Source organism: Heterocephalus glaber, unplaced genomic scaffold (genome assembly GCF_053883595.1).
Source record: "Heterocephalus glaber isolate CG9 unplaced genomic scaffold, H.glaber_assembly_v1.0 deba00001606, whole genome shotgun sequence".
Classification (NCBI taxonomy): domain Eukaryota; kingdom Metazoa; phylum Chordata; class Mammalia; order Rodentia; family Bathyergidae; genus Heterocephalus; species Heterocephalus glaber.
The window spans coordinates 8,313,931-8,340,272 of record NW_028258377.1 but is presented as its reverse complement, the minus strand read 5'-3'; the positions used below and the strand labels follow the sequence as shown (position 1 = coordinate 8,340,272).

The following is a 26,342-nucleotide window of genomic DNA, read 5'->3' as shown; positions in this document are numbered from 1 at the left end:
CTCTAACTCCCTCCATACTAAAGATTCCCACCTACATATTCCATTATATTAAACAGTAAACTATTATATTACAACTGTCACTTAATCACTGAGTTATGTTTGGTCTGTCCATCTTCATTTAGGGTTGCCAGATAAAATATAGATTCTCAGTTAAATCTGAATTTGCTAAATAATAAATTTTTATCGTGTTCCTAAAGATTGCATAGGAAAGACGTATACTAAAAATTATTCGTTGTTTATGTGAAATCCAACTTGGTCATCTTGTGTTTTTATCTGCTCTATCTGGCAATATACTAGGAATATAAACCACAGGAGGGCGGGAACCTTTGTTAGGTCCCTAGTGCATATCGAATGTGTAGCACAGTGTCGGGCACATAGTAGGAGCCCATTCTGAAGGAATAAGTGCACTATTAAACGAACTAGTAAGTAACGGAATGAAAGGATGAACCTCACCGGGAAGTAGGAGAGAGCGGGAGCATCTGCAAGGAGGTAGCCCCTGCTGGGAGCCCAGGCAGCGATTAGTGCCTACGCAGACGCACTGAGGTAACGTGCTCGGCGGCCCGGTGACGTCATCACGCTGGCGCTCCCGGACTCCAGTGGCGCAGGCGCCTCTGCCGCTGTGGGCTGTGCTCGTGAGTGGGGGCGTCCCGGCAACCCCGGCACGGTACCTCCCGCCTGCGGAGCGGTACAGTCTCGCCCCTGATCCTCAAGTCCCTGTCACTGGCTGTCACAAGCAGGCTGGCTGCCTCTGCGCTGGGAGAACATCGCCTCAGGGCCATGTCCAGGCCCAGCAGCGTCTCCCCGCGGCCGCCTGCTCCGGGCGGTGGCGGCGACGGCGGCGTAGGAGGCGGCCTCGCTGCCTGTGGCTCTGGGGGTGGCCGCCGGGCCAAGGGTCTGAAGGACATTCGTATCGACGAGGAGGTGAAGATCGCAGTCAACATCGCCCTGGAGCGCTTCCGGTACGGGGACCAGCGAGGTGAGGTTTCCGACGGTCCCCCACGGCCGTCGCCCCTCGCGCCCCCAGCCCCGCCGCGGCAGGGGAGCCCGGTCCTGGGCGAGGTTGGCCCTCGGGTGGGATGTGAAGGTCCGAAAGGTTCTTGGGGAGGGGGTCCGCGAGGTTCGGGGCATCTGTCTGGCAGCAGGGGTAAAGGTCACTTTGGTCCAAGCGGGACCTTTTCTTACCCAGGTTTTTCAGCAGCTTTGGTCGGCTAAGCCAGTTGGGTCAGCCGCTATAGGTGTTGCCTTAAATAGGATGCATTTAAGCTACAAACGTAAAAAAAGTGGAAGAAATCAGATATATAAGCGTAATAACAACATTTGGTGGTTTGTTTAAATCTTAGAAGCAGCACGCCAAACCCTTAGACAAATTATATTGTCTTGGCTTACAAAGCTTGTTCAGCCCCTTTATAGTTAGAAAGCTACTTGTCTTGGGTCACATAATACAAGAGCAGCTGCTGACCTGTGGCGTCTCCACAGTTTATTAAATGCCTATTTCAGTTTCTTGGTTTAAATTAAGAGAACCCTCACTGTGGAAGCTCTAGTCCAAACTCGGTCATGACCTGGACAGGGTGATTTTAAACAGAGGTAAAGCCTCAGCAATATGAAAAAGCAAATCCAGCTAGAAGTAGTGAAATACAAATTCATAGGGTTTTGAAAGCATAGACAATGGAGTTTCATGTTGGAAATTCGTAATGCTTGAGCAGACTTCATTACAGAAGGAAATAAGCTTTTTGTTAATTTTTTGTTTTGAGACAGGTTCTTGCTACGTAGTTCAGGCTGGCCTTGAACTCACAGCAATCCTCCTGCCTCAGCTTCCCAAGTGCTGGGATTATAGGCATGCACCATCACGCCTGGCCAGCCTTTTATTAATTAAGCAATTAAGGACTGAGTTAAAATAGTAATAAATATGCTCATCAGTAATTAGACTAACTCAGGATTCCAGCACAAATAAATAACAAGAGTAATCTTTGGTGAATGTCAGAGTTCTTTATCATGTGTAGATTTAATACATTTAAAAAATTAATATCAGAATTCTGGTATATATTCAGTTATTGAATGAATGTTTCCTTTTTTTTTTTTTTTTTCCCAGTACCAGGGATCAAACTCAGGACCTTGCGCTTGTGAGGCACTCGAAGTGCCACTGATCTAAATCCTGGCCCATGAATATTTACTTTTCACATAAAATAGAACAGATTTGATTATATGCTTGTATGCATGTTTTTCAGATTGTTTATATGTATATTGCTTGAAAGAAAATTGCTTATCCACAAATAATACTACAGTATTTTGTTTTTTTCTATGCAGAAATGGAATTTCCTTCTTCTTTGACCAGTACTGAAAGAGCTTTTATTCATCGATTGAGTCAGTCTCTTGGTTTGGTCTCTAAAAGTAAAGGGTGAGCTGATAGCTTTTCTTACTTTAAAAAGAGATTATTTACCGAAAAGTATAAATGTGTCTTCCAATATTTAAATAGTTATTACAGTTTTAGTTTCACATTCTTAATTATATTGTATATAGATAAAATCATTCAGGTCTGTACCAAGTTCAGATTTTTCTTTTTTCCTCCAGTCATACCCCAAGGGCAAAACCCCGCCAAAACTGTGAATACCAGTACCAATCTTAGGTTCATTGCCATTAGATTGATAGAAGATTAACAAGAGAAAAACAAGTTTATTAAAATGTTGATCACACATAGGCAAGGCAGAATTCAGGGTTGAGTAACTCCAACTTGGGGCTTCTATAGCATCTTAATAAAGAAGAGTAACTATTAAAAAGTGATAGAGCCTGGCGAGGTGGCACACACCTGTAATCCCACCGCTAAGGAGACTGAGGCAGGAGGATTCCTGCCTGTCTCAGTACTACCCTGGCCCCATCTTTTTTTCAAGACAAGAACTCAGTTTGTAGATCAGGCTGGCCTTAAACTCACTATGTAGCCAGGCTGACCTCGAACTCACAGTGATCCTCCTGGCTCAGCCTCCTAAGTGCTGGGATTATAGGAGTGCACCACTGTGCCTGGCTTTAAAAAAAAAAAAATATAATGAGTAGAAATGATTAAAACGGAACAAGAAAAAATTGTGTGTGCTTTTTTTTTTTTTTTAAGTTTTTGGTCTTAGAGGGAAAGTCATTTAAGCCATCCAAATTGAAGAACTCCAAAATTCTGTGGAACTACACTTGTGTGGTGCATAATGATGTTTTGGTCAGTGACAGACTGTATTGGTGGTCCCATAAGACTGCATTGCCTAGTGATGATGTGGCCTTAATTTGTGTAAATGCAATGAATGAAATTGCCTAAAGATACATTTGTTGTAGTGACAGATGGCTGTATTTCATATTGGGAATAACAATAGTGGTATCTGTATAGAGCAAGATTTCTTAGTATTGGTGCTGTTGACATATTTGGTGTTATAATTCATTCATTTATTATTTTGCATTCAGGCTAAACGGCAGTGTACCTAGCCTTTACCCCCTAGATTCCATTAACAGTCCCAAACCTAGTTGTAACAGCGAAAAATACCTCTAAACATTGCTAAATGATCCCTGCAGAGCAAAATTGCCCCAGATTGAGACCCACTGATACTAAGGGAAAAAAATGATAAAATTGCAGCTTACCTGTTTTTAGATTGAAAAGAGGGAAAGCAACACCTTATTAAAATATTAATAAAAACTTGGTCCTAACATGAAAGTAGCTGATGTAGAAATGTCTTGCATATATTTTTTTCTAAACTTGCAGCAATCCATTTTCCTGATTAAACTGGCATGAGGTTATTAAGTCTTTACCTTGGTGTAAATATTTATACATTCTCTAGTAGAAATACCATTGTGACTAAAAATGATGTCTGTGCCTTCTTAGGAGCACTATATAACATATTGCAAATGCACCCTAATACCTACCTAGATTCTGAAAGATCTGAATCTCAAAACATGTTTGGCCCCTGTATTTTTGGATAAATCCTCCATCTGTTTTCACTTCCAAGTACAGCAATTTACCTATCTAGTGGATTATGTACAAGTAATATGTGCAGGCTCAGGAACCTGACCACTATTGTAGCACTGACCTTAAAGTTGAAAATGGACACTGACCTAAACTAAAAGTCCCCTCAGGCAGTAAAGTAGCTATTAATGAATTGTGCTGGTATAAACATGGGTATGCATTTATCGCTGTAATATGATGTCTTCAACTCTTTTGGGAAGATACCTAAAATGGGAATAGCTAGTTTAAATGGAATTGATTGTTTTAGTTTTTTGAGGAATCTCCATACTTATTTACATATAGATTGTACTAGTTAACATTCCCACCAACAAGAAAGGTTCCTTTTCTCCTGTTTATTGGTCAGCATTTGTTTTCTGATTTCTTGATGATAGCCAATCTTTCTGGAGTAAGATGAAATCTCAGTGTTGTTTTAATTTGCATTTCCCTAATGACCAGAGATGTTGGAACATTTTTTCATGTATTTATTGGCCATTTGTATTTCTTCTTCTGAGAAGTGTTATTCATTTCTGGTGCCCATTTTTTTGATTGGGTCTTCTGTTTTGGAGGTTCTCAATTTTTTTAGTTGTTTATATATTCTAGGTGTTAGTCCTGTGTGTGAAGAATAGCTTGCAAATTTTTTTCCCATTCTGTGGGTTGTCACTTCACTCTTTCGCGTGTTTCCTTTGCTATGCAGAAGCTTTTAATTTGATATGATCTCATTTGTCGATTCTTGGTGTTATCTCTTGTACAATTGAGGTTCTATTTAGAAAGCCCTTGCCTATGCTTATATCTTCAAAAATTTTACCCATTTTATTTTCTAAAAAATTATGTTTCAGTTTTAATATTTACATCTTTGATCTATTTTGATTTTAGTTTAGTACATGGTGAGAGATATGGGTCTAGATTCAGTCTTCTGCACATGGATAGCCAGTTTCCCAGCATCATTTGTTAAAGAGGCTATCCTTCCTCCAGCATAAGTTTTTGGTCCCATTGTCAAAGTCAGGCAGCTGAATGTGCTTGGAGTTGTTTCTCCATCCTCTCTTTTGTTCCATTTATCCACGTCTTTTTTCAACACCATGCTGCTTTTATCACTTTAGGTATATAGCATAATTTAAAGTCTAGAATTGTGATGCCTTTTGCTTTGCTTTTTTTTACCCAAGATTTCTTTTGCTCTTCTATCATAGGTCTCTTCTGGTTCCATACAAATTTTCTTCCATACAAATTTTAGAATTGTTTCCTTTAGTTCTGTGAGGAGTGCTATTGGGAGTGAACTAAATCTGTATAACACTTTTGGAAGTATGACCATTTTGACTATATTGGTTTTGCCTGTCCAGGAGTGGGGATATCCATTTTGTGATGTCTTCTTCTTCGAATTCCTATTTCAGAGTACTGTAGTTTTTGTTGTAGAGGTCTTTCACACCCTTGGTTAGGATAATTAGTAGGTATTTAATTTTTTGTTCTTTTCGTTTTTTTTTTTTTCCTGGTACCGGGGATCAAACTCAGGACCTTGCGCTTGCAAGGCAGGTGCGGTGCCACTCAGCTAAATCCCCAACCCCCGAGTACATGTTTCTTATCCTGAGACTGCTAAAGTCACTACTTCGTTAGTACTGAAGTATTCTTCTAACCTCTTTCCAGAAGGCTATGCGGCACAACAGAGACCCTGTTTTCATATTTAGGTTATTGCCTCCCTTACCTCCTGCTTGAAAGGTTTCATGCCTCCCCATTTCTCCCTAGCTAAAATAGGAAAAATGGATTTAATGAACTCATTAAAGTTTTAGACATCCATTGAAAAAGAAATCCTGCTGTGTCCAATGATAATAACAGCAGCCAGCATTTAAGTACTATTATGCAACAGGCATTGAGCTAGATGTATAAACAATTAACATTAAAACTTCACAACAGTTTTGTAAGATGGGTTCTGTTAATAACATCTGATACCTGTATAGCAGAGGAGGTAGTTAAAGCCTAGAGAAGTTAATTTTTCTAAGATCACACAACAAGTGTCAGTCAGGATTTGAACACTGTTAATGTTTAGCTAATTATTTTTATATTTTACTGCAAGTTTATAGTAGTGTACTAGGTCCTGTGAGGACCTAAAATAAAAATACTAGATAAATCTTATCTTCAAGTTACTTATGACCCATTAAGACCATCGTATTTGCCACATAGTGTGGTACCACACGAAAGCAGCTGTGTACCTTTTAGTGACAAAATAGTCAGTTGGTTTATTAGTTTCTATGTAGTTATAAAAAAGTATAAATTAGAATGATGCAAACTCTAGTAGTAAATTGTAATTCTATGTTACAATATTGAACATGATCCAGAGCTAGATTTTTGCATTTATTTGCCTAATGGAAATATAAGTGGAGATACAAAATTAAGTATTTCGCTTTTTAGAGACAGTAACTCCTTAATGACTGTCAGCTTTAAGTAGTCATTTTCTTTGAGTCATTTTGACTTTTTACCCGATCTTTTATTCTCAGACTTGGAAGAAGAACATATTAAGGCATATGATTATTGAGTTAAACATTCAGTAACATGCTCATTAATTGACAAATTAATATTAAAGTTGTATTAAATTTGATTATATTATCAGTTTTCCTTTTTGGGGATGGGGGAGTAGAGTTCTAGGGACTGAATCCAGGACCTTGCACATACTAAGCCTGGGCTTTACAAGTGAACTACATCCCCAACCCCATTTTTTTTTTGAAATTACTGAAATGCTAAAACTTCACTGTAGCATGCATCGGTTGCTTTTACCCAAAGAAAGTTAGAAGTTTTCATACTCTTGTCTGTAATTTTATTTCCTTTACTTTCAGTTAATTTTTTAAATTAACAATAATTGTGTTTACTTATAGGGTACAGTGTGATGTTTTGGTATATACGTATGTTGTGAAAATCAAGGTGATTAGTGCATCCATCACCTCAAATATTTATCCATTTCTTTTTGGTGAGAACATTTAAAATCCTGTCTTTCAGCTATTTTGAAACATGCAATACCTTATTGTTAACTGTAATCACCCTACTGTGCAGTAGAACACCAGAATGTATTCCTTTGCTAACTATAACTTTGTACCTGTTGACTGAAGTCCTTGCAACATTTACTTTTATGCTTAAAAATTACATATAGGGATTGCATTTTATTACGTAAAAATTTTTGTGCAGTGTACTTATCTAGTATGTTTCTAGCTAGTTTCTAGTTAATTATGCTTTGGAAAGGAAGTCTTTATGCTTTTTACTAAAGGATAGTGTCAAGACACCTTAGAATGATATCATATATCATTGACACTATAGTGCTGAATGTAGTAGGAACAAGCACTAGTAGTAGCCTGAGGTTGAATCTTTTACTAAAACAAACTGTCAGGTTGATGCTGTCTTTCTGCTCTATCAGCTGTGCTAAAGCTGAAGTCAGTACATTTTAAATGGTAATCACTATGTACTTAAATTTGCTTAATATGAGTTTTTTAATGCACATATACTATATTAGGCGACTTGGGTTAGGAAAGTTTCAATTTGATCCATTATTTTGTTCATGGGCTTGTTGAGGAAGGAGTGTATTTTAGTTTGTAATCCTAGCTTCTTCCATAGTGTCTGACAGATAGGTACTCAGATAATATATGGTAAATAATTGAATGAATGAATAAAAGAAAATTAGTTAAAGGTGAAATATAGCAAAACCTTCCCAAGATGATTTTTTTTAAAAAAAATTAATTTTATTGGTACATTTTAGGTATACAATATAATGACATTCATCATTGGAAATTTGCACCTTTATATAATCTCTTTGGGTTCTTATTTTTCCTCCTTTCCCTACCCTTCCTTTAACCTCTCCATTCCTCCGTATTTACAAAGACTTTGTGCCCGTTTTTTCATTTTCTCATATTAATTCCATTCCCTTCTCCAAAGATGATTTTTAAGAAAATCTGGAGTTGCTAGGTTAATCAGAGACTTTTATTAGCCAATGTACATTGTTAGAGAAGTAAAATCATTTAATTTTGGTCATACAGTTAGTTGAAAGAGTATTACTAGATGGACACTAGCCTGGTTTTTGATCTGGTAGTCATTTCAGCATATCTTCTGTATTTAAACTTTTGTGAACTTCACAGAGAATGATGAATCTGTAGCAGTTATGGTGAAGTTTGAGAACGGTTCATAGGAAAAGAACCTACTACAGAGAATATCTCTAGAATTCAATAATTTTGATTTATCATGGAAATAACTTCAGATCAGGTTAAGTTTTAACTTTTTAATTTCATAATTTAAAGCATCGCTGAGCATTTAAAGTTGATGATACATGCAAACCTTCTAATTCATTAAAGAAATTTATAGAGGAATTTCTGGAAATTAAAAATCTTGGTAAAATGCAAGTCTCACTTAAAAGACTTATGTAGATAGAATTATATAGGTTAATTTCCAGTTCAGTACTATTCTTACAGTGAAGATATTGTTGATATATTTCAATCTAATGAAAATCAGGAAAATTATAAAATTTTACATTTAATTTTCATTATATTTGTGACTTTGTTGCTCATTTTTATACCTTGTATGATGACAATATTAACAAATTGTAAAACATTTTATGAAATAGTTGGATACTTTTTTTGAGTTTAAGAAATGATATTTTTCCTGATTATAATTATAATAGCTTTCACTTATTTGGGGCTTATTCTGTTAGAGATGCAATACTTTACATGATGCCATCTTAAACATATGAATAGCCCTTTGAAATATGTATTCTTTTTATCTTAGGTTCAGGGCCATTAAATAATTTGCTTATAGTCACAAGCCAGTAACTAGTAGAATTGGGATTCAAATTCTGGTCTGTGTGCCTTCACAGCTTGAGCTGTTAACCAGTACTATATTGCTAGATTAGAGATATGTGTTATTAATCAAAACATTTGGAGGCTTGCTGTGTAACATTTTACCTAGTATTCTTGGAGCTGCAGAAGTCATAAAAGATACAGTCAGGTCTATAATAGTTGAAACAAATAAATACTTGAATAGTTTAGGTCATCATTACCTTATAACTGAAGAGCAGACCCTGAAGCTTTGAAAAATTTCTTTGATTAAAAAAAAATGTACCTTAAATGGTTGTCAGTAATGGAGATTAATGTATTTTTTGGTTCAGCCACTAAAACTGGCTGTATTAATAGGCTTTCATGGGAATGTGACATTAACCAATATACTATGGGAGCAATTAGTGGAACATACTAATCTGAAGAGTCAACCATTTTTTCATTATTATTTTTTGTTTCTGGTTCAGAGTCCCCCCAGTGCTTCCCAGCATGTATTAATTAATTGGTAATGTTTATCTACCATGAAGTTTGCTAAAGACAAACTTTGAATGGTTCTGGGTAAGTAAGCCTTTTTTGCTTATTTAAAATTGGATTTGCAGCATTTTGAAATTTTAATTAAAAAGTCTTGAGGACACTTGAGCCCAAAATCTTTCTTTACTGATTTTTATGGGACTTTTAGTGTTTTATCTTGAAGCATTTTGATTTTTTTCAGTGTTTTGCTTGAGACATTTTCTAAGTAGGCATACATCATATGTAAAAAAATTGACTGTAGTAAATAAATGATTTTTATTAATATTCAGAAAGGGAGCAAATAGATACCTAACTGTGAAGAAGAAAGATGGATCAGAAACAGCTCATGCAATGATGACCTGTAATTTGACTCATAATACAACACATGCTGTTAGGAGCCTAATTCAGAGATTTCCTGTCACCAATAAAGAGCGTACCGAACTTCTGCCTAAAACAGAAAGAGGAAATGTGTTTGCAGTTGAAGCTGGTATGTATTTTCTGGGGAGCTTCCTTGTTTATTTGTTTATCCTATATTTGATGATTTTTCTTTTTCTGTTTAGATTTGTTTTAAAAGACTAATATGAAATGAAGTAAGTTTCTCAGGTTGAATAGTTTGTCAGAAATGACTAAGAGTTATGAAAACTTTTGGAACAAAATGCAATATTAAGGCATGTCATGGAGTTGGACCAACTTTTTTTTAAGTGTTATAGTGATAGTTACTGTGTACAATGTACTTACTGTGCTAGGCAGTATACTAATCTTTTTTTTTTTGAGGGGGTACTGAGGATTGAACTCAGGACCTTGCACTTGCAAGGCAGGTGCCATGCCCGTGAGCTAAATCTCTGGCCCTAGTTTACTAATCTTTGTGTAAGGCCTTACAGCAAACTTTGCTAGATAAGAATTTTCCCTGTTTCACTGATGAGGAAACTAAAACTCATAGGAGTTAACTAATTTGTTCAAAGTTACTCAACCAGCCAGTAAACTGCAGAGCTGGGAGTTTACTCCAAAGTCTGGACCTTCCTTATATTGCACTTCCATTATGCGCTAATGAGTAGGATTTTGAATTGGACCTTTAGCTTCTGCTGAGGAATAGGGCAGAAACTTCAATATGTTAAATTGCTCAAGAGTAAATAAATGATACATTTAGTGTATGAAGTGAAATTGTCATTTTATTATTTGGAAAAATAACTTCAATGTTAGAAAAAAGTTTTTTTTATTGCCTCTAGTGACAATTTTGGTAATTATTGCCTGTTGGGGCAGGTCTACACCATGTAGAAAGTAGATGGTCTTAAGATATCAAAGAACTTGTTTACAGGCACACTTTTTGAACTATCTGGAGAATGTAAAACATACCATCCTTTGTTTTTTTTTTTGGTACCAGGGATTGAACTTGGGACTTTGCCCTTGCGAGGCAGGTGACGGAACCACTGAGCTAAATCCCCAGCCCCAAAACATACCATCCTTATCTACCTGCTTAGATAAATGTGAATGTTGTTTAAAAAATGTTCAATTAGGATATTTGTTGTTTTAGGACCTAATGCTTAGATGATACACATATTATTCTATTTGATCACTTGATCTTAACGTGTATAACTTTAAACATGTATTTTCCTTTTTTGCCAGTGTTTTCATATTCTATGTAACAGTTCTTATACATTATTTTGTAAAATTTTAATTTTCTATGACATTACTGAAACACCTAACAAACCTGAATATAATTAGACTATAAAAATTATTTTGCTTTTTAACAGCTATTGATGGATTAATTTTTACTCCTTTTTATACATATATGCATCAGAAGTGCTTTTGAGAGGTTTGCTTTGTAATTGATACTGACATTTCTAACATTCTATAAGATTAGTTAAGTGTAGAACAACAGTTAAGGTATTGCTTGCTAACTTTATGTGGACTGAGCTGAAAAGAAACACTTGAAAGGAATTACATACAAATTACTATGCTTATCTTTTAACACTTCTTTTCAGTGTTGATCATAGTTTTTTTTTATTTTTTCATTCTCAAAGAAAATCGAGAAATGAGCAAGACAAGTGGACGACTCAGCAATGGCATACCTCAAATTCCAGTGAAAAGAGGAGAATCTGAATTTGATTCATTCAGGCAGTCTTTGCCAGTGTTTGAGAAACAAGAAGAAATTGTTAAAATAATTAAGGAAAATAAAGTAGTTTTGATTGTAGGAGAAACTGGATCTGGAAAGACCACACAGGTTTGTTTTTCCTTTGTTGTTTAAAGAAGAAAATAAAAATTATCCTATGTTATAGTTTTATATCATTTATACTACATCTATTTAAAACAGAAAAATAAACTTCTAGTTATTCGAATGATTATTTCAGAAGTAAACTAGTGGCAGGAGTACATTTTGAGAACCAGTAGAAAAGAAATGCTTTAAATTATTAGTTACCTTTAAACTAATAAATTTGTTCCTTAATAAAACAGAGGTGAGGATGGGGTATGGTATCATGGAAGGAATGTAGATTTAGCCTTGGGTTGAAATTCCAGTTTTTCGCTGTATTTGATGTGAAGTTTTAGGCTAGTTTTCTAACATATATGAGCAGGAGTCTTCATTTATAAAATGGGACTAATAATTGCTAGGGTGAAGCTTAGAGACAGTTTTGATAGTGCACTCTACATAGTGTTGTACATGTAGGAGCTAAAGTAAAAGCCACATAACAAATAGTAATACAAAGTTGACTGAAGAATGGAATTAATGTGATAGGTTTGACATGGGTATTTAAAATCAAAAGTACCTTATTGGAAGTCCCACTCTATAAGAGGTTAGAAATAAGTATGGCACAGTATGGCCTTTTTAATATTCTTTAACTTCCAGCATTTTAACATCAGTATTAAAATTAATTTGCTTTTAGTACACACTCAGATAAAATAATATATTTGCAAATTTTCCTCTATGGAAAAAATGTGTTTTTGACAATTGCTTAAAATTTCTTATGATTATATTGGTTACTTTCATGAACTTTGCCACTAGGTAAGGTGGTAGTAGAATGTCTTAGTCCATTTTCTGTTGCTTTTACTGAATACTACAGACTGGGTCATTTATAAAGAATAGAAGTTTCTTTAGTAGAGTCTGGAAGGTCCAAGAGCATGACACTGACATCTGGTGAGGGTCTTCTGTGTTATGATATGGTAGAGATCACTTGGTGAGACAGAGCAAATGTGTTTGTGTAGATCTCTCTTCATCTAAAGCCACTAAGGTCATTGTAGGAGCCCTACCCCTTATGACCTTACTCAGTCCTGTTTATCTCTAAAAGTCTCCATCTCCAAACACATCAACAAGATAATTTGTTAATTAATTTTTCTACTCAGAAACTTTTGGGGGTCATATTCAAAACATAGAGAATTTGACTGAATTAGCCATTTTCACAGAAGAATAACTATCATTAAAACTTGAGCCTATAAAACTAAATAATTAAAAATGTGATGATATTTTTAACTGAAGACTATATAGATTTTTTTCTTAAGCATGAGTCTTGGTATGATTAAGTGAAATATGGAGTTTCTTTAAAAGTCATTTGAATGTCTTAGATTATTACCAGTGTTTTAGAGTAAATTTTACCATTAAGTATTGCAGCAGTTTTAATTACTGTGTTGAATGGGGATTAAATATGAAAGTTTTAATTAAAATATTTTTATTTTACTAATATTATAATTAAAATAATTATTTGCAATACTAGGAACTTAATCCAAGGCCTCAAGCATGCTAGGCAAATGTTCGACGACTGAGCTACATTTCCAGCTCTTTTTATTTTATTTTGAGACAGAGTCTTTTTAAGTTGCCTAGGCTGGCCTTGAATTAGCAGTCCTCCTGCCTTGGCCTTCCAGGTAGCTAGGATTACAGGCATGTGCTTCCATGTCCAATTTAAATTATGTCTTCTGTAATGATGCTAGTCTATTGGAATTATGGAATTTTTTTACAGTTATAGTGTTATTTTATTAGGCGTGAAAAGAAATTTTAGAATTTCATTAGTAAATATTATATGCTTTATTTTTCAAGAAGAAACTATTAATCTAATGGGCATACATATAAGAAGTACTCTTGTTGGGAGTCAGGGATTTAGCTCAGTGGTACCACGCCTGCCTGGCAAGCACAAGGTCCTGAGTTTGAACCCTGGTACCAAAAAAACCCACCTCCCGAAAGAAATAATCTTGTTGAAAGAGTTGAAGTAAAATTACCAATGTTTCTACTATCTGAAATGTAAAATAAAATAAAGTAGTATCTTTGGCCAAATTCATCTTGTCTTTGATGGTATTAAGTTAAATGCTTTTTGAATTTTTCTCCTTTATCCATGTTTATTATGTAAAACTTAAGCATTACACAGAAAGTGAAAGTGTGTTACTCTTTTTCTACCCTCTCTGAATTATATTCAGAAATTTGGAGTATGTTTCTGATTTGGAGGGGGGTGTTTGTGTTTTTTATTTTTGTTATCTTCACAGCATTGATATAGATAAGTCATTTAAAGCAAGTATTTCTTTATAATACTGGTACATATTTTTTAAAAACAAATGTGGAGTAATGACATATATACATTTTTATCTTCTTTCACTTCACAGAAATTGTATTTTTTTTATGTCAGTACCTAGAGATATACCTCATTAAAAAAAAACTACATAGTATTCCTGAATATTTTTATAGTAATAAATATTTACTGTGTGCTGAATTCTTACAACAGTTGTCTCATTTTAGCCTCTCAGTAACCTTAAACTGTGTAGATTTTATTACCTCTTTTTACAGATGGTTTACATAACTAGGGATTGGTAGAGCAGGAATTTTATTTTTATACTGTACTTACTGTTTTGTATTGAAGCCTAATATTTCTTTGCTTATTTCTGGGAGTTTTAGTAGGATTCATCTAGGATAGATGAATCCTAGAAGGGTGAAACCAAATTAAGAATATTGTATTAAATTTTAATTTATATTAACTAGTTATGATAAAATAACTTTAAAAAGAGTTAATGTATTAAAATAGTATTGAAAGTATTACTCTCTAAAGCTTGGTTAAGAATGGATTTTTAATAAAATATATAAACATATTTAGTATATATTTTACCTTTGTTATTCTGATAGGCAAAAAATATTTTAAATTGCATTTCTTTGACCCCGAGAGAGTTGAGTATCTTTGTTTGCTTATTATCCATTTATCTTTTGTGAGTTTCTCATTGCTTCTCGGCCTTTTGGCTAAGATCAAGTGTATCTTTTGTGAGTTTCTTATTTATATCCTATTTTTCTTTTGGCTTATTTATTTTGAATTTCTTTTAAAAAATATATTATGTATGTTACAGATATTGGCCCATTGCCTGTTAAACATTTAAAAAATAATTTCTCCCAAGTTTTTCTTTGCTTTTTAGCTTTGCTTATGGTATTTTATTTAGTAATTGTACATTTTTATTTAGTCAAATCTGTCAACTTTTTTTTTATGAGTTGAGACCATGCTAAGGTGGGTAAAAAATATTTTCCTGTAAATACATTTACTTAAAAATTCAGCAGGAATTTATTTTATTGTATCATAACAGGTAGAAATTTTATCTTTTTCTTTATATCTATATCTATATTTATATCTTTCTTTTCAATATCTAATCTTTCAAACATAAGTTTTATTTAGTAATTTATCCTTTCCCTCTGATTTAAGATGCCATTTTTAAAATCAGGTTTTTTTTGGTACTGGGGATTGAACTTGGAACCTTGTGCTTGCAAGGCAGGCTGCAGAACCACTGAGCTAAATCCCCCGCCCAAAATATGGTAACAGAATTCTTACTCTTTTTTTTTTTTTTGGTACCAGGGATTGAAGTTGGGACCTTGCTCTTGTGAGGCAGTCGCCAGAACCACTGAGCTAAATCCCAGCCCTAAAATCAGTTTTTATAGGTCTATTTCTGGGGTTTTTATTATGTATCTCTAATCTCATTATCTATTCTTCCATCAGGCCCCTGCTTTTTACTTTTAATAGTTTACAAAATATAGTATAACATTTTTCTTTATTATCTTCTACTTTTTTGAGTACTTACCCTAGAGTTAGTTTGCAGTGGACATTTGCAGCTAATCCAGTCCACTTTGAAATGACACTATACCATGTCACAGGTTGTGTATCTTAAATAACACAGTAATCCTAATTCTTGCCTCTTGTCCCTTGTATTCTGTCATTTCTTTCACTTATATGCAGGCATACATGAATCCCCTCCCAACATAAAATATGTACATAAACCTAAATAATCAAGTACATTGTGGCTGTTATTATTTTGAACAAACTTTTGCCTGTTAGGTCAATTAAAAATAAGAAAAATAAGGTTTTTTTTTTTTGGTGCCGGGGATCAAACTCAGGTCCTTGTGCTTGCGCAGCAGGCGACGAAACCACTGAGCTAAATCCCTGGCCCTTGAAAAATAAGTTTTAATTTTACGTTCACTTAGTTTTTCTTGATGTTCTTCCTTTCTTCACGAAGATCTGAGTTCCTGGCCTGTATTATTTTTTATTTTCCTTCTCTCTAAAGAACTCTTTTTTGGGGAACGTTTCTTGATAGAGAGTTTACTGGTAACAAATAGCATCAATTTTTATTCGTCTGAGAAAGTATTAATACTTCACTTTTGAAGGATAATTTTGAAAGCTATAGAATTCTAGGTTGGTGGATCTTTTCATCATTTTATTTCACTCTGTTCTTGTTTTGCTTGCCTGGTCTAAGAAGTCTTATCTGTGTCTGAGAGGTCAGAAGTAGTTATCTTTGCACTTCCATTAGTGAGGTATTTTTTTCTCTATCTTTCAGGATGTTTTCTTCATCTTTGATTTTCTGTAGTTCTAAAATTATATACTTTTGAAGCATCTCTTGGTAGTTCTTTAACATTTATGCTTTTGGATGAACTAGTTACAAATAATCTTAGAGGCTAAGAAATATATGAAAAGAGGTTCTTTTTTTCACTCACATTTAAAGAAATGAAAATCAAAATAATTATATTTATAAACTATCTGATTGACAGAAATTTTAAAAAATGATGATAATGCTGTATTTGTCAGGGAGTTTGCAAACAGCCCTTCTACTTTGTTGATAAGGATATAAATTGTTTTGGAGGATAATTTGATAATTTTTCTGTCTAAGTTTAAAAATGTGCACACTCTGAATTTTTTTTTTTTCAGACATCTCACTATATTGTTCAGGCTGGTCTTAAACCCACTATGTAGCCCTGGCTGGCCTCACATTCATGGCAATCCTCCTATCTCAGCCTTCTGAGGGCTGGGAACACATACTCTGAACATTTTTGCTGCTAGTGATTTGTATCTTTGCAAAAGCTTCATGACAGCATTTTTAAAATAGTTACCAACAGCATTAATAACATGAAAAATTGGAGATTGCCTAAATATTATTTGTTAAATTATGGCACATACGTAAGGTGGACTATGTAGCTATTAAATGAATTAATTAGATATGACACATGAAGTGAAAACTGCTAGTTACAAATATCAAGCACAGTAGTCACTTTGAATAAAAAATGTTTTTATAAATATTCTGAATTGTGTAAATTTTCTTTTATTGGAAGTGTGCATAAGAAACTTTTAAAGTTATTATGGAGAACTGGGTGGGTAAGAGTTTTACTTTTTATTTTGAATGTTTAGGACCCTCTTTAATTTTATTTAGAAAAGTATTTGCAAAAAAAATTTTGTCATTTATTTTATAGAGTAATTTGCCTTATATAGATTTTATAGAAAATTAATTTTTTAAACTAGTGATTATTCTCCTTCAGGAATACAAAATGTTTCTTTTTATATCCAAGTCTTCTTTTATGTTTTTAAGCAGCATTTTTTAGTCTGTTTCATATATGCCTTAAATATTTCTTTATACATTTGAGTGTAAATGTTTTAGTTTTCATTGTGAACAAGCTGTTTTAAAATTACATTTTTTAACTGATTATTGCTGTTTACATAAGAGTTTTTATTTGGGCATGTTACAAAACTTTTTTTAGTTCTAATGGTTTTTTAGTTGGTTCACTTGGGTTTTTGAGGTATACAAAATATTTGTCCCTTTATATTTTAAAACTTCTATTACAGATTCCTCAGTTCCTTTTAGATGATTGCTGTAAAAATGGTATCCCCTGCCGTATATTTTGTACTCAACCAAGACGATTAGCAGCTATTGCTGTAGCTGAAAGAGTTGCTGCAGAGAGAAAGGAAAGAATTGGTCAAACAATTGGATATCAGATTCGATTAGAAAGCAGGTAAAGACAGTCCTGGTTTTTGTTATGCTTATGAAAGATGAAATGTATATATATTTCACTAGAAATACAGGATGTGTTAGTCGAAAAGTTAAATGATTATTTTTTCCAATGTAATTCTATATTGAGATGTTAAAGTCATGTCTAAACTTAGTGAGGTTTCGAAAAAGTAGTTTGAAAGAGTTTGGACCAAGATACAAATCTCTTTTCATAGTTTCATGATCAGTACATGTTATTTCATATCCTTGAGCCTCAGTTTTTTCTATAAAATGAAACTAATAAAACATATGGAGCACAAGTTTGATGTGAAGCTTATAGAAAACAATGAATTTTACTGAGTTATAATGTCATTTGATACACAAGTTGAATATCCCTTATCCAAAATGCTTGGGAAGAGACATGTATCAGATTTTGGAGTTTTTCAGATTTGGGAATGTTGGTATGAAGTTTGAGCATCCTTAATCTGAAATACTTTCAAATCTGAAACTTTTTGAACACTTTAGATTTGTATTTTTGGATTAAAGATGCTCAACCTCCAGTAGGACTAGAAATAGCTTCTTAACAAGGAGTACTTTGTGTGTGTGTGTGTATTGTAGAACTGGGGATCCAACTCTAGGCATTACAAAAGCTAAGCAAGTGCTCTATCTCTGAACTGTCTCTCCAGCCCTGTTTTTAATAGTGATTAAAAATTGATTTCATTTGTTATGTACTTTTTCCCAAGTAAAATGTATTTACAGTTTTTTAAAAAAACCTATTTAATTTTTTAACAAAATATATTAGTTAATAAAACACTACTAGAAATAATGCATTTGTGAGATTGTAAGGCATAAAATACATCATAATTTTGTTAATAAGCTGTTACATCGGTAATATTTGTTCAAGTACATACATAGCACCAGCATTTAAAGTGATTATGTTTTAGTTAGAGAAAAGATTTGTAATTGTTTACTTTATTTTTTAAAAAGGGTTTCTCCAAAGACACTTCTGACATTTTGCACTAATGGGGTGTTGCTTCGTACATTGATGGCAGGTGATAGTACATTGTCAACTGTGACACATGTAATTGTGGTAAGAATATTGCTGAATTTGTCATATGTAGCTCAGATTGTCTAACATTAAATACATAATTACATTTTTAAAAGAGGGCAAAATAAGAGAATTAATTTATTTTTTTGAATAGGCTATTATGATATTCTCACCATTGGGCCTTATGGGAGAAAATAAAACAAAGCAGTAATTTTAAAAATATGCTTTTCATATGTGAAAATGATGCATGTACTTGAGTTCTCCAGAAATAGTTTTTTCTCTATGCTTGGTCACCTGATCCCTTCTCTAATATCATGTTTCCTAGTTGCAAGGATGTACTACTTTATAGTCATTCAACTTCATGGTTAGGGTGCTAAATTAGTTAACTCATGATAAAATGAGAATATGAGTTGCCCTCTTATTAAAGAATTTTAAGCTTTTATCTAGTTTGTATCAGTAAAACATTAGCTTTAGTTTTACAGGCTTTTTTGGTACAGGGGATCGAACTCGGGACCTTGTGCTTGCGAGGCAGGCAGCATATAGACTTTTAGTAAGCAGCTTTTGGAAACTTACCCAAACTAAATGATGCACCTGAGCCCTGATGCCAACAGAAGCACATTTAAATTGATTTTGTTTATATTAAAAAATAAGTATTAATTTGGAATTTTTTATAGTTTATGTAGCTTTATATTTTATGGGATATACTTTGTAAGCTGCAGTAAACTGACGAAATCTGATTGTTTTCAAATTATGCATAATACAAAATTTTTACTGATATTGATTATCTTTGTTCATATTTAATTTGTTTTTTTTGTTTGTTTTTGTTTTTTTGGTACTGGGGATCAAACTCGGGACCTTGCTTTTGCGAGCCAGGTGCCAGAACCACTGAGCTAAATCCTCGGCCCTTTCCATATTTAATTTGAATTAGTGTAAGAAGCAGTGCTATTATTTTAAAGACTGGGCATCCATAATGTTTTCACTGTTTCCTGGTTTTATTTCTGTTTACTGCAGGATGAAGTGCATGAAAGGGATCGATTTAGTGATTTTTTACTTACAAAATTAAGAGATTTGTTGCAAAAGCACCCAACTTTGAAACTGATTCTTTCTAGTGCTGCTTTGGATGTAAATCTCTTTATAAGATATTTTGGAAGTTGTCCAGTGATATATAGTAAGTTAAATTATCACGTTCCATCTGTAATTTGTAAGAAAAACAGTTTGGAGTTTATTTCTAACAAAAATTAGAATGTTCTAAAGTAGAGAAAATCTATTTTATCTTTCTTATGAGATAGGCTTCATGTTATATCTCTCCATTTTGACCTTTACTTTTCTGTCTATAGCTTTTTGGCATTGTGTAGTAAACCCAGCTGTCTCACCTTAAAAGAAATAGGTTTAATTTTCGCCAGATGTTCTCCTTTACATCCTGTCCTGTAGTGTCTTTCCTTTATTCTGGATTCCTTACAGAATGTTTACTTCTCATTTACTTATTTCCTTTTGATACTTAAGAACTTATTTTTGATACTTATACTTTTGATAGTTAAGTACTTATTTTTTTAATGCTCATTTACTTCTTTTGATACTTTTGCTGTTGTTTAATAAAAACCGATTTTGCCCCATCGTTAAAATTTTTTCAAATTTCTCTTTGAAAATTATGAAAGTTGTGTATACAACTGTGTATACAAAAGTTATGTATACAGGGATTTATAGAGAAAAAGTTCATAGTTGTCCCTATCCTGTTTTTGTTCCATGTATATGGATTTTTAAAGCTTTGTGGAAGGCTGGGGATTTAGCTCAGTGGCACTTGTGCCTCCTCACAAGCACAAGGTCCTGAGTTCCATCTCCGGTACTGCAAAAACAAAAACAAACAAAAAGCTTTGTATCTATCCTTTGTTGGTTGGCCATGTCCATATGTATATATACATATATATATATATTTTTTTTACAAAAATGAGCACATACCTAATATATTATTTGTAATTTGCTTTATTTATTTATTTTTTTGTACCGGGGATCGAACTGGGGACCTTGTGCTTACGAAGCAGGCGGCGGAACCACTGAGCCAAATCCCCGGCACTATTTGCTTTATTTATATAACAGTAAATGATGTACATTTCTCCATTTTGAGTGATCTAGTTTATTATAATCAACTGTTTCAGTATTTTATAATGTGGATGTACTATAACTTATTTAAGTACTCCTTCATTGTTGGGTATCAGACTAGTTCTAGATTCACCCTCCCTGCCAACCTACACTATAAATACTTTTATAAAGAACATCTTTGCATGTGTATCCTGATTTACTTTTAGGGATAAATTTTTTTAAATGAAACTGCTAAGTAAAAAAGCATATCATTTTTATTTTTGATAGCTTTTGCCATTTTACTTTTTCAAAAGGCTGATGTGATTTATAGTTTTAAAAGGCGGGGGGCTGCTCACGTGTGAACTTTTACCAGTGTTGTTTTAACACTGATCTAATTGCCATGCCTGGTGTTCAGATTTTAGGCAAAACATTGTACTTCAATTTTCTGTATTATTTCTCATGGTTACCCTTTCTCTTTTCTCTCTCCCTTTATTTTAGTGCACAAACCTCCTGCTCAGCGCTTTTATTTTTTGACTTACTGCTTAAATATTGACTTTTTCTAGGGTTATTCCCTTGATCCATTTTCTTTTTTCTATTCACTCTCCCTTTCTTTTTATTGCATTTCTGTTCTCTTTCTTCCTTTTTTTTTTTTTGTTGCGCTCTCCTTACTACTGTAGGTGTACATTTAATTTCCCTGAAAGTTCTTATTCATGCCCTTGGTTTCTACTTTCTCTTGTGTACTGATGACTCAGATATATTTTCAACTCACATTGTTTTTCAAAGCTCTGGATTTAGATATCTTTTTAAAAATTTTTTTATTTTTTTGGTACCAGGGATTGAACTTGGGACCTTGCACTTGTGAGGCAGGCAGCGGAACCACTGAGCTGAATCCTCAGCCCAGGATTTAGATATCTTATAAGCAACTCACTTCTAATATCCTTCTAATATCCTCCAAACTGAATACTTAATCTACAAACCCTGCTTGTTTCTTTTCCTGTGTTGCCTGTCTTGGTTAATCATACACTGTTGCCCTTATCATCTAAGTCACAGACTTGTACATTCTTCTCATAATAGTTTTTTTGGTGACTAGACACATAAAATCTGTGCATCTGTTAATGGAAAGGTTGTTTTGCTACTTCATGTTTGATATGTGTTAAATCAAACCTCAAGTTCCAGCCATTCTATTTCTCCTTTCAACTTTCGTTGTTATTGTAGAGTAACATCCTTCTGGCTGTGCAAGACAGACATCCACGAATTATGTTTTACACTTCCTCCATTATCATCCTCCACATCCATTGTAATACTGAGTTCTGTGTGTTTTACCTCCTGTCTCAAGAATCTATAGACTTCTTTTCCATTTTCACTATCACCAGTCTTACTAAAATTTTTGTCATTTATTATCTGCATTTTACCATAGTGCATACCTGGCCTAGTTTTATTTTAATTGCCTCTTTTTTTTTTTGGTACCGGAGATCAAACTCGGGTCCTTGTGCTTGCACAGCAGGCGGCGAAACCACTGAGCTAAATCCCTGGCCCCTTGCTTCTTCTTTTTTTTTAAGGTAGAACAAAAGACAGTTTATTTGGGGAAAAAGATGGAAAAGAAACAAGATAGACAGCTACTATGAGATGGTAGGGGGCTTCATAGCTGAAAGCCCATCTAATTGTCCTTTAATTCTATTTTCACACCACAGCCAGAGTGTTTTCTGAAGTGGAATTCTGATGATGTTGAGCAATCACCTGAGCTTAAATCTTTGAATGACCTTTATTTTACGACAAAATTTTAGACCTTTAGTGAGACACGTATTTCTGCCTAATCTTGAACTACACTCCCTTTTTCACTCTCTTGTTTCCACTGTTTTTTAAGTAGGTTATCCTTTTAGGTTCTTGAAAACATCACACTCCTTGCACCACAGGGACTTTGCTTGTGGTTTTTCTTCATTGCACACCCTTTTCCATAGAACCTAGGCCAGTGGTGGCGAACCTATGGTACATGAGCTGCAGCAGCCATGTGAGCCAAGTGGCCCCAGCAGCTGAGGATCAGATAAAAGTTGTTTTTTCTAAACTAAAACCTCAGTGTCCATGTTTAGTCGAAGTGGTGGCACTTTGGGATAAATAAGTGGGTTTTGGGTGCAGTTTGGGCAGCTGGTCTTTAGAAGGTTCACCATCGCTGGCCCTACTTGTTTATTCCTTTTTCTTTTGCCTTGTTTTCTCCATGAGGATCCTTTCTCAATGCAGTCAAATCTATTATAGAGGGTGATAGTGTCTTATGCTTTTCTCTCTTTTCACAACTCGCTTTTTACATTTATTTTGAATTAATGGATTAATGTCTGTTGTGCTACTGTGGCACAAAGTGGCAAGAAATAGTTCTCTTTTTGCTTGCCTTTTGTATTCCTGGTACTTAATGTTATGCCACACACTACCCTGTGTAGTTAAACAGAAAAACAAACAAATGAACAGCTGTGTAAAGTAAAAGCAGTTGACTGTTGTAGACAGATGTCTGTAAATCAAAATTATATTTAAAGGCCAATATTGAGAGAGTCACTTGAACTTTCAGATTAAATATTACTATACCTTGATTCATTAACTTGATATCCTCATGTTTTTATGTGAATTATTTCTAAGATGCATATTGACTTGAAAATTTCTGTTATTTAGTACAGGGAAGACCATTTGAAGTAAAGGAAATGTTTCTGGAAGATATTTTAAGAAGTACTGGATATACAAACAAAGAAATGTTAAAGTATAAAAAAGAAAAACAGCGAGGTAAGTTTTTTTGTTTTGTTTTGTTTTTTTGGTACTGGGGATCGAACTTGGGTCCTTGTGCTTGTGAGGCAGGCAGCAGAACCACTGAGCTAAATCCCCGGCCCCTCCGCAAGTTAAGTTTTTAATCAAAGATATGAAAAGAAATAACTTTTAAAAACGACATTTGGGCTGGGGATTTAGCTCAGTGGCACCCCGTCTGCCTTGCCAACCGCAAGGTCCTGAGTTCAATCACTGGTACCGGAAAAACAACAACAATAACAATAACAACAGGGCCAGGGATTTAGCTCAGTGGTTTCACCGCCTGCTGCGCAAGCTCAAGGACCGGAGTTCGATCCCTGGAACAAAAAAAAAAAAACACCAATAACAACAATAATGACTTTCTGTAAGTACTGTAGCTTTATATTATGGAGGTGCAAGGACACTTAAAAGTATTTTTCTCTTGCATGTAATTGTATAAAATTATGTTAGAATATTGTCCCACACATATCTTTGCATTCTGGTTTATATTCCAGAGTTGTAATCTGTGGAGTAGAATTGAAAGTGACTACTAGAATTGATGGGTTTGAGTGTGTCTGTGTCTGAAGTTTCAACTTAGGGAAACAGAAGAGTGTATGTTGGCTGCCCATAGCATATGTCATAGATGGGAGTAGCAAGTGGAAGAGAGGGAATGAAAAGAATAGCATCTGAGCTATCTTATCTTATCTTTCATAAAAATCTCCAAGTTTCCAAATCTTGATATTATGGGATTGCATCTGTACTTTGAATTTAACATTATTTGCCCTGTTATAAAAATTTATACCATATCACAGCTTTTGAATTAAGATTTAGATTCCTTTTTCTTACTTTTAGCTATATTATTCATCATGGCAGACCTGCCCTCAAGCTTTGACTTCTTTGTTTATTCTTTATGACCTTGGACAAATTTCTTAACTCCTCAGGATTCTCCACTTGAATAATGTAATTAGTAATGCCTATTTCATTAGGCAGTGCTAAATCACTTATATGTAACCTGTGAAACTCCTAGGTCTTGAAACTTTTGAGACTTTTAAATTATATCCTCTTGTATCTCAAACAGTGGACAGAGTGATAGAAGTTTACTAAATGATTTTCTACAACGTGCTGTATAGATGTTAGAGATTGAAATAGTCTAATATGGGTAAAAATACTCTTAATTCTGGACTTACTTAACCATAAACTTCTTACCCCAATAGATGAATAGATGTTTTTAAGCAGTTTCATGTGTCCTTATAGTTAGCCATACTACGTTTTATTAAATATTCTTTTTTTTATTTTTGGTATTGGGAATCGAACTTGGGACATTGAGCTTGCGAGGCAGGCAGTAGAACCACTGAGCTAAATCCTCGCCCCATTAAATATTCTTAATATTTTTAAAAGTAACTGCAAAATACAGCCAATTTTTATGTGAAACCAGTTTCACTTAATTCTTTTGAATAAAGAAATACATTTTTTAAAGGAAATTATCTACTATTTTTCTTTGGTAATTTAGAAGAAAAACAACAAACCACGCTTACAGAATGGTACTCAGCTCAAGAGAATACTTTTAAACCTGAATCTCAGCGACAGAGAACAGTTCCAAATGTGACTGAAGAGTATGATTTATTAGATGATGGAGGTGATGCTGTCTTTAGTCAGCTGGTAAGACTTTATAGGTTTCACAGTGATATTTTGAATAAAAATGATATGGGTTAAATAACATTTGGAACCAGTTTTTCTTTTCTTCCTTTTCCTTTTTTTTGCATGCTGGAGATCAGACGCAGAGCCTTGCACATGCTAAAATATAAACACTGTACTACTGAACTGTATCACTAGCCCTGAACTTTCTTTTTTGAAAAATAATTTTACTGTTTTTAATATGAGAAGTTACATAATGCAGACATACTTAACAGTTTTTTAGTATTCATAGGATTTTAACTTATCCAAATTTTAATGAATCCACCATATGAACGCTACATGAATTTTTAAAAATACTTTTAAAGAAATATTTTTAATATAGAGAAGATCTGTTTTAGTCAGTGAACAGCATTTTAATCATGTAAATTAGTGATTGTTAAGCTTTGGCTGCACATTATCATCCAAGGGGCTTTTAAAACCCTGTGGAGGGCCGGGGATTTAGCTCAGTGGTTCAGTTGCCCGCCTTGTAAGCGCAAGGTCCTGAGTTTGATCCCTGGTACCAAAAAAAAAAACCCTGTGGAATCAGGCTACCTGTCAGCAGGGATTCTGACGTATTTGCTCTGGAGTGGGGCTTGGTATAAGGTTAAAAGAACTTCCAGTGATGCTTTTCTGGTGTGTAGCTGGAAAAGGGAACCACTGGTATGTAGATGTATTTAGTAATAATCCTTTCTATCAGAAACACAGTGTTGTGACTAGATCATAGTCATTTGTTGACAAGATCATTCTTAGGTAAAAGATAAATATGAGAAAGATATATTACTGTGAGTAATGTTTTTGAGATGAAATGAGAAACTTTTGGTATCATATAATGTATTAATATGTTATATGGTTAGTACTTTTTGTGGCCACTATGGCCATTTTTACTTTCTTTGCAAGCAAAAGTTAAGCTATTCAATAATTTATAATTTGTACTTTTTTTTTTAAAGTCAGAAAAAGATGTGAATTGCCTTGAGCCATGGCTGATAAAGGAAATGGATACTTGTCTTTCTGACATATGGCTACATAAAGATGTTGATGCCTTTGCTCAAGTCTTCCACCTTATTTTAACTGAAAATGTTAGTGGTATGTTTTGAATTTTTAAATTACTCTTACAGTTATTTGTAATAGAAGTGTAGTTGAATTCAAAGTATATGAATTACATTTTTTGTTCACAACCAATAATTTATTGTTTTGGAGTACTTATTTTAATTCAGATTTACAAATGTTATGGGTTTGTATGTAGATGTCCCCCCAAAGCCTCATACATTCATAGGTGGAGCTTTTCAGAGGTGGCTGGGACTGAGGGTGT

General features: G+C 34.1%; 1 protein-coding gene across 3 annotated transcripts in view; it reads left to right on the top strand.

Annotated features, from left to right (window-relative positions):
- Positions 1 to 595: 595 nt before the first annotated feature.
- Ythdc2 (YTH N6-methyladenosine RNA binding protein C2) overlaps positions 596 to 26,342 on the top strand; it is a 65,496-nt gene continuing 39,749 nt past the window's right edge. For all 3 annotated transcript variants that reach the window (XR_015444737.1, XM_087194716.1, XM_004836185.4), the window contains exons 1-10: positions 596 to 976; positions 2,305 to 2,395; positions 9,567 to 9,763; positions 11,298 to 11,497; positions 17,334 to 17,500; positions 18,463 to 18,565; positions 19,535 to 19,691; positions 23,255 to 23,362; positions 24,870 to 25,018; positions 25,981 to 26,116. Coding sequence is in view for 2 of the 3 variants with exons in the window: in XM_087194716.1 (XP_087050842.1) it covers positions 778 to 976; positions 2,305 to 2,395; positions 9,567 to 9,763; positions 11,298 to 11,497; positions 17,334 to 17,500; positions 18,463 to 18,565; positions 19,535 to 19,691; positions 23,255 to 23,362; positions 24,870 to 25,018; positions 25,981 to 26,116 (1,507 nt within the window). In the remaining variant the exon portion in view is untranslated. The remainder of the gene's footprint in view (positions 977 to 2,304; positions 2,396 to 9,566; positions 9,764 to 11,297; positions 11,498 to 17,333; positions 17,501 to 18,462; positions 18,566 to 19,534; positions 19,692 to 23,254; positions 23,363 to 24,869; positions 25,019 to 25,980; positions 26,117 to 26,342) is intronic.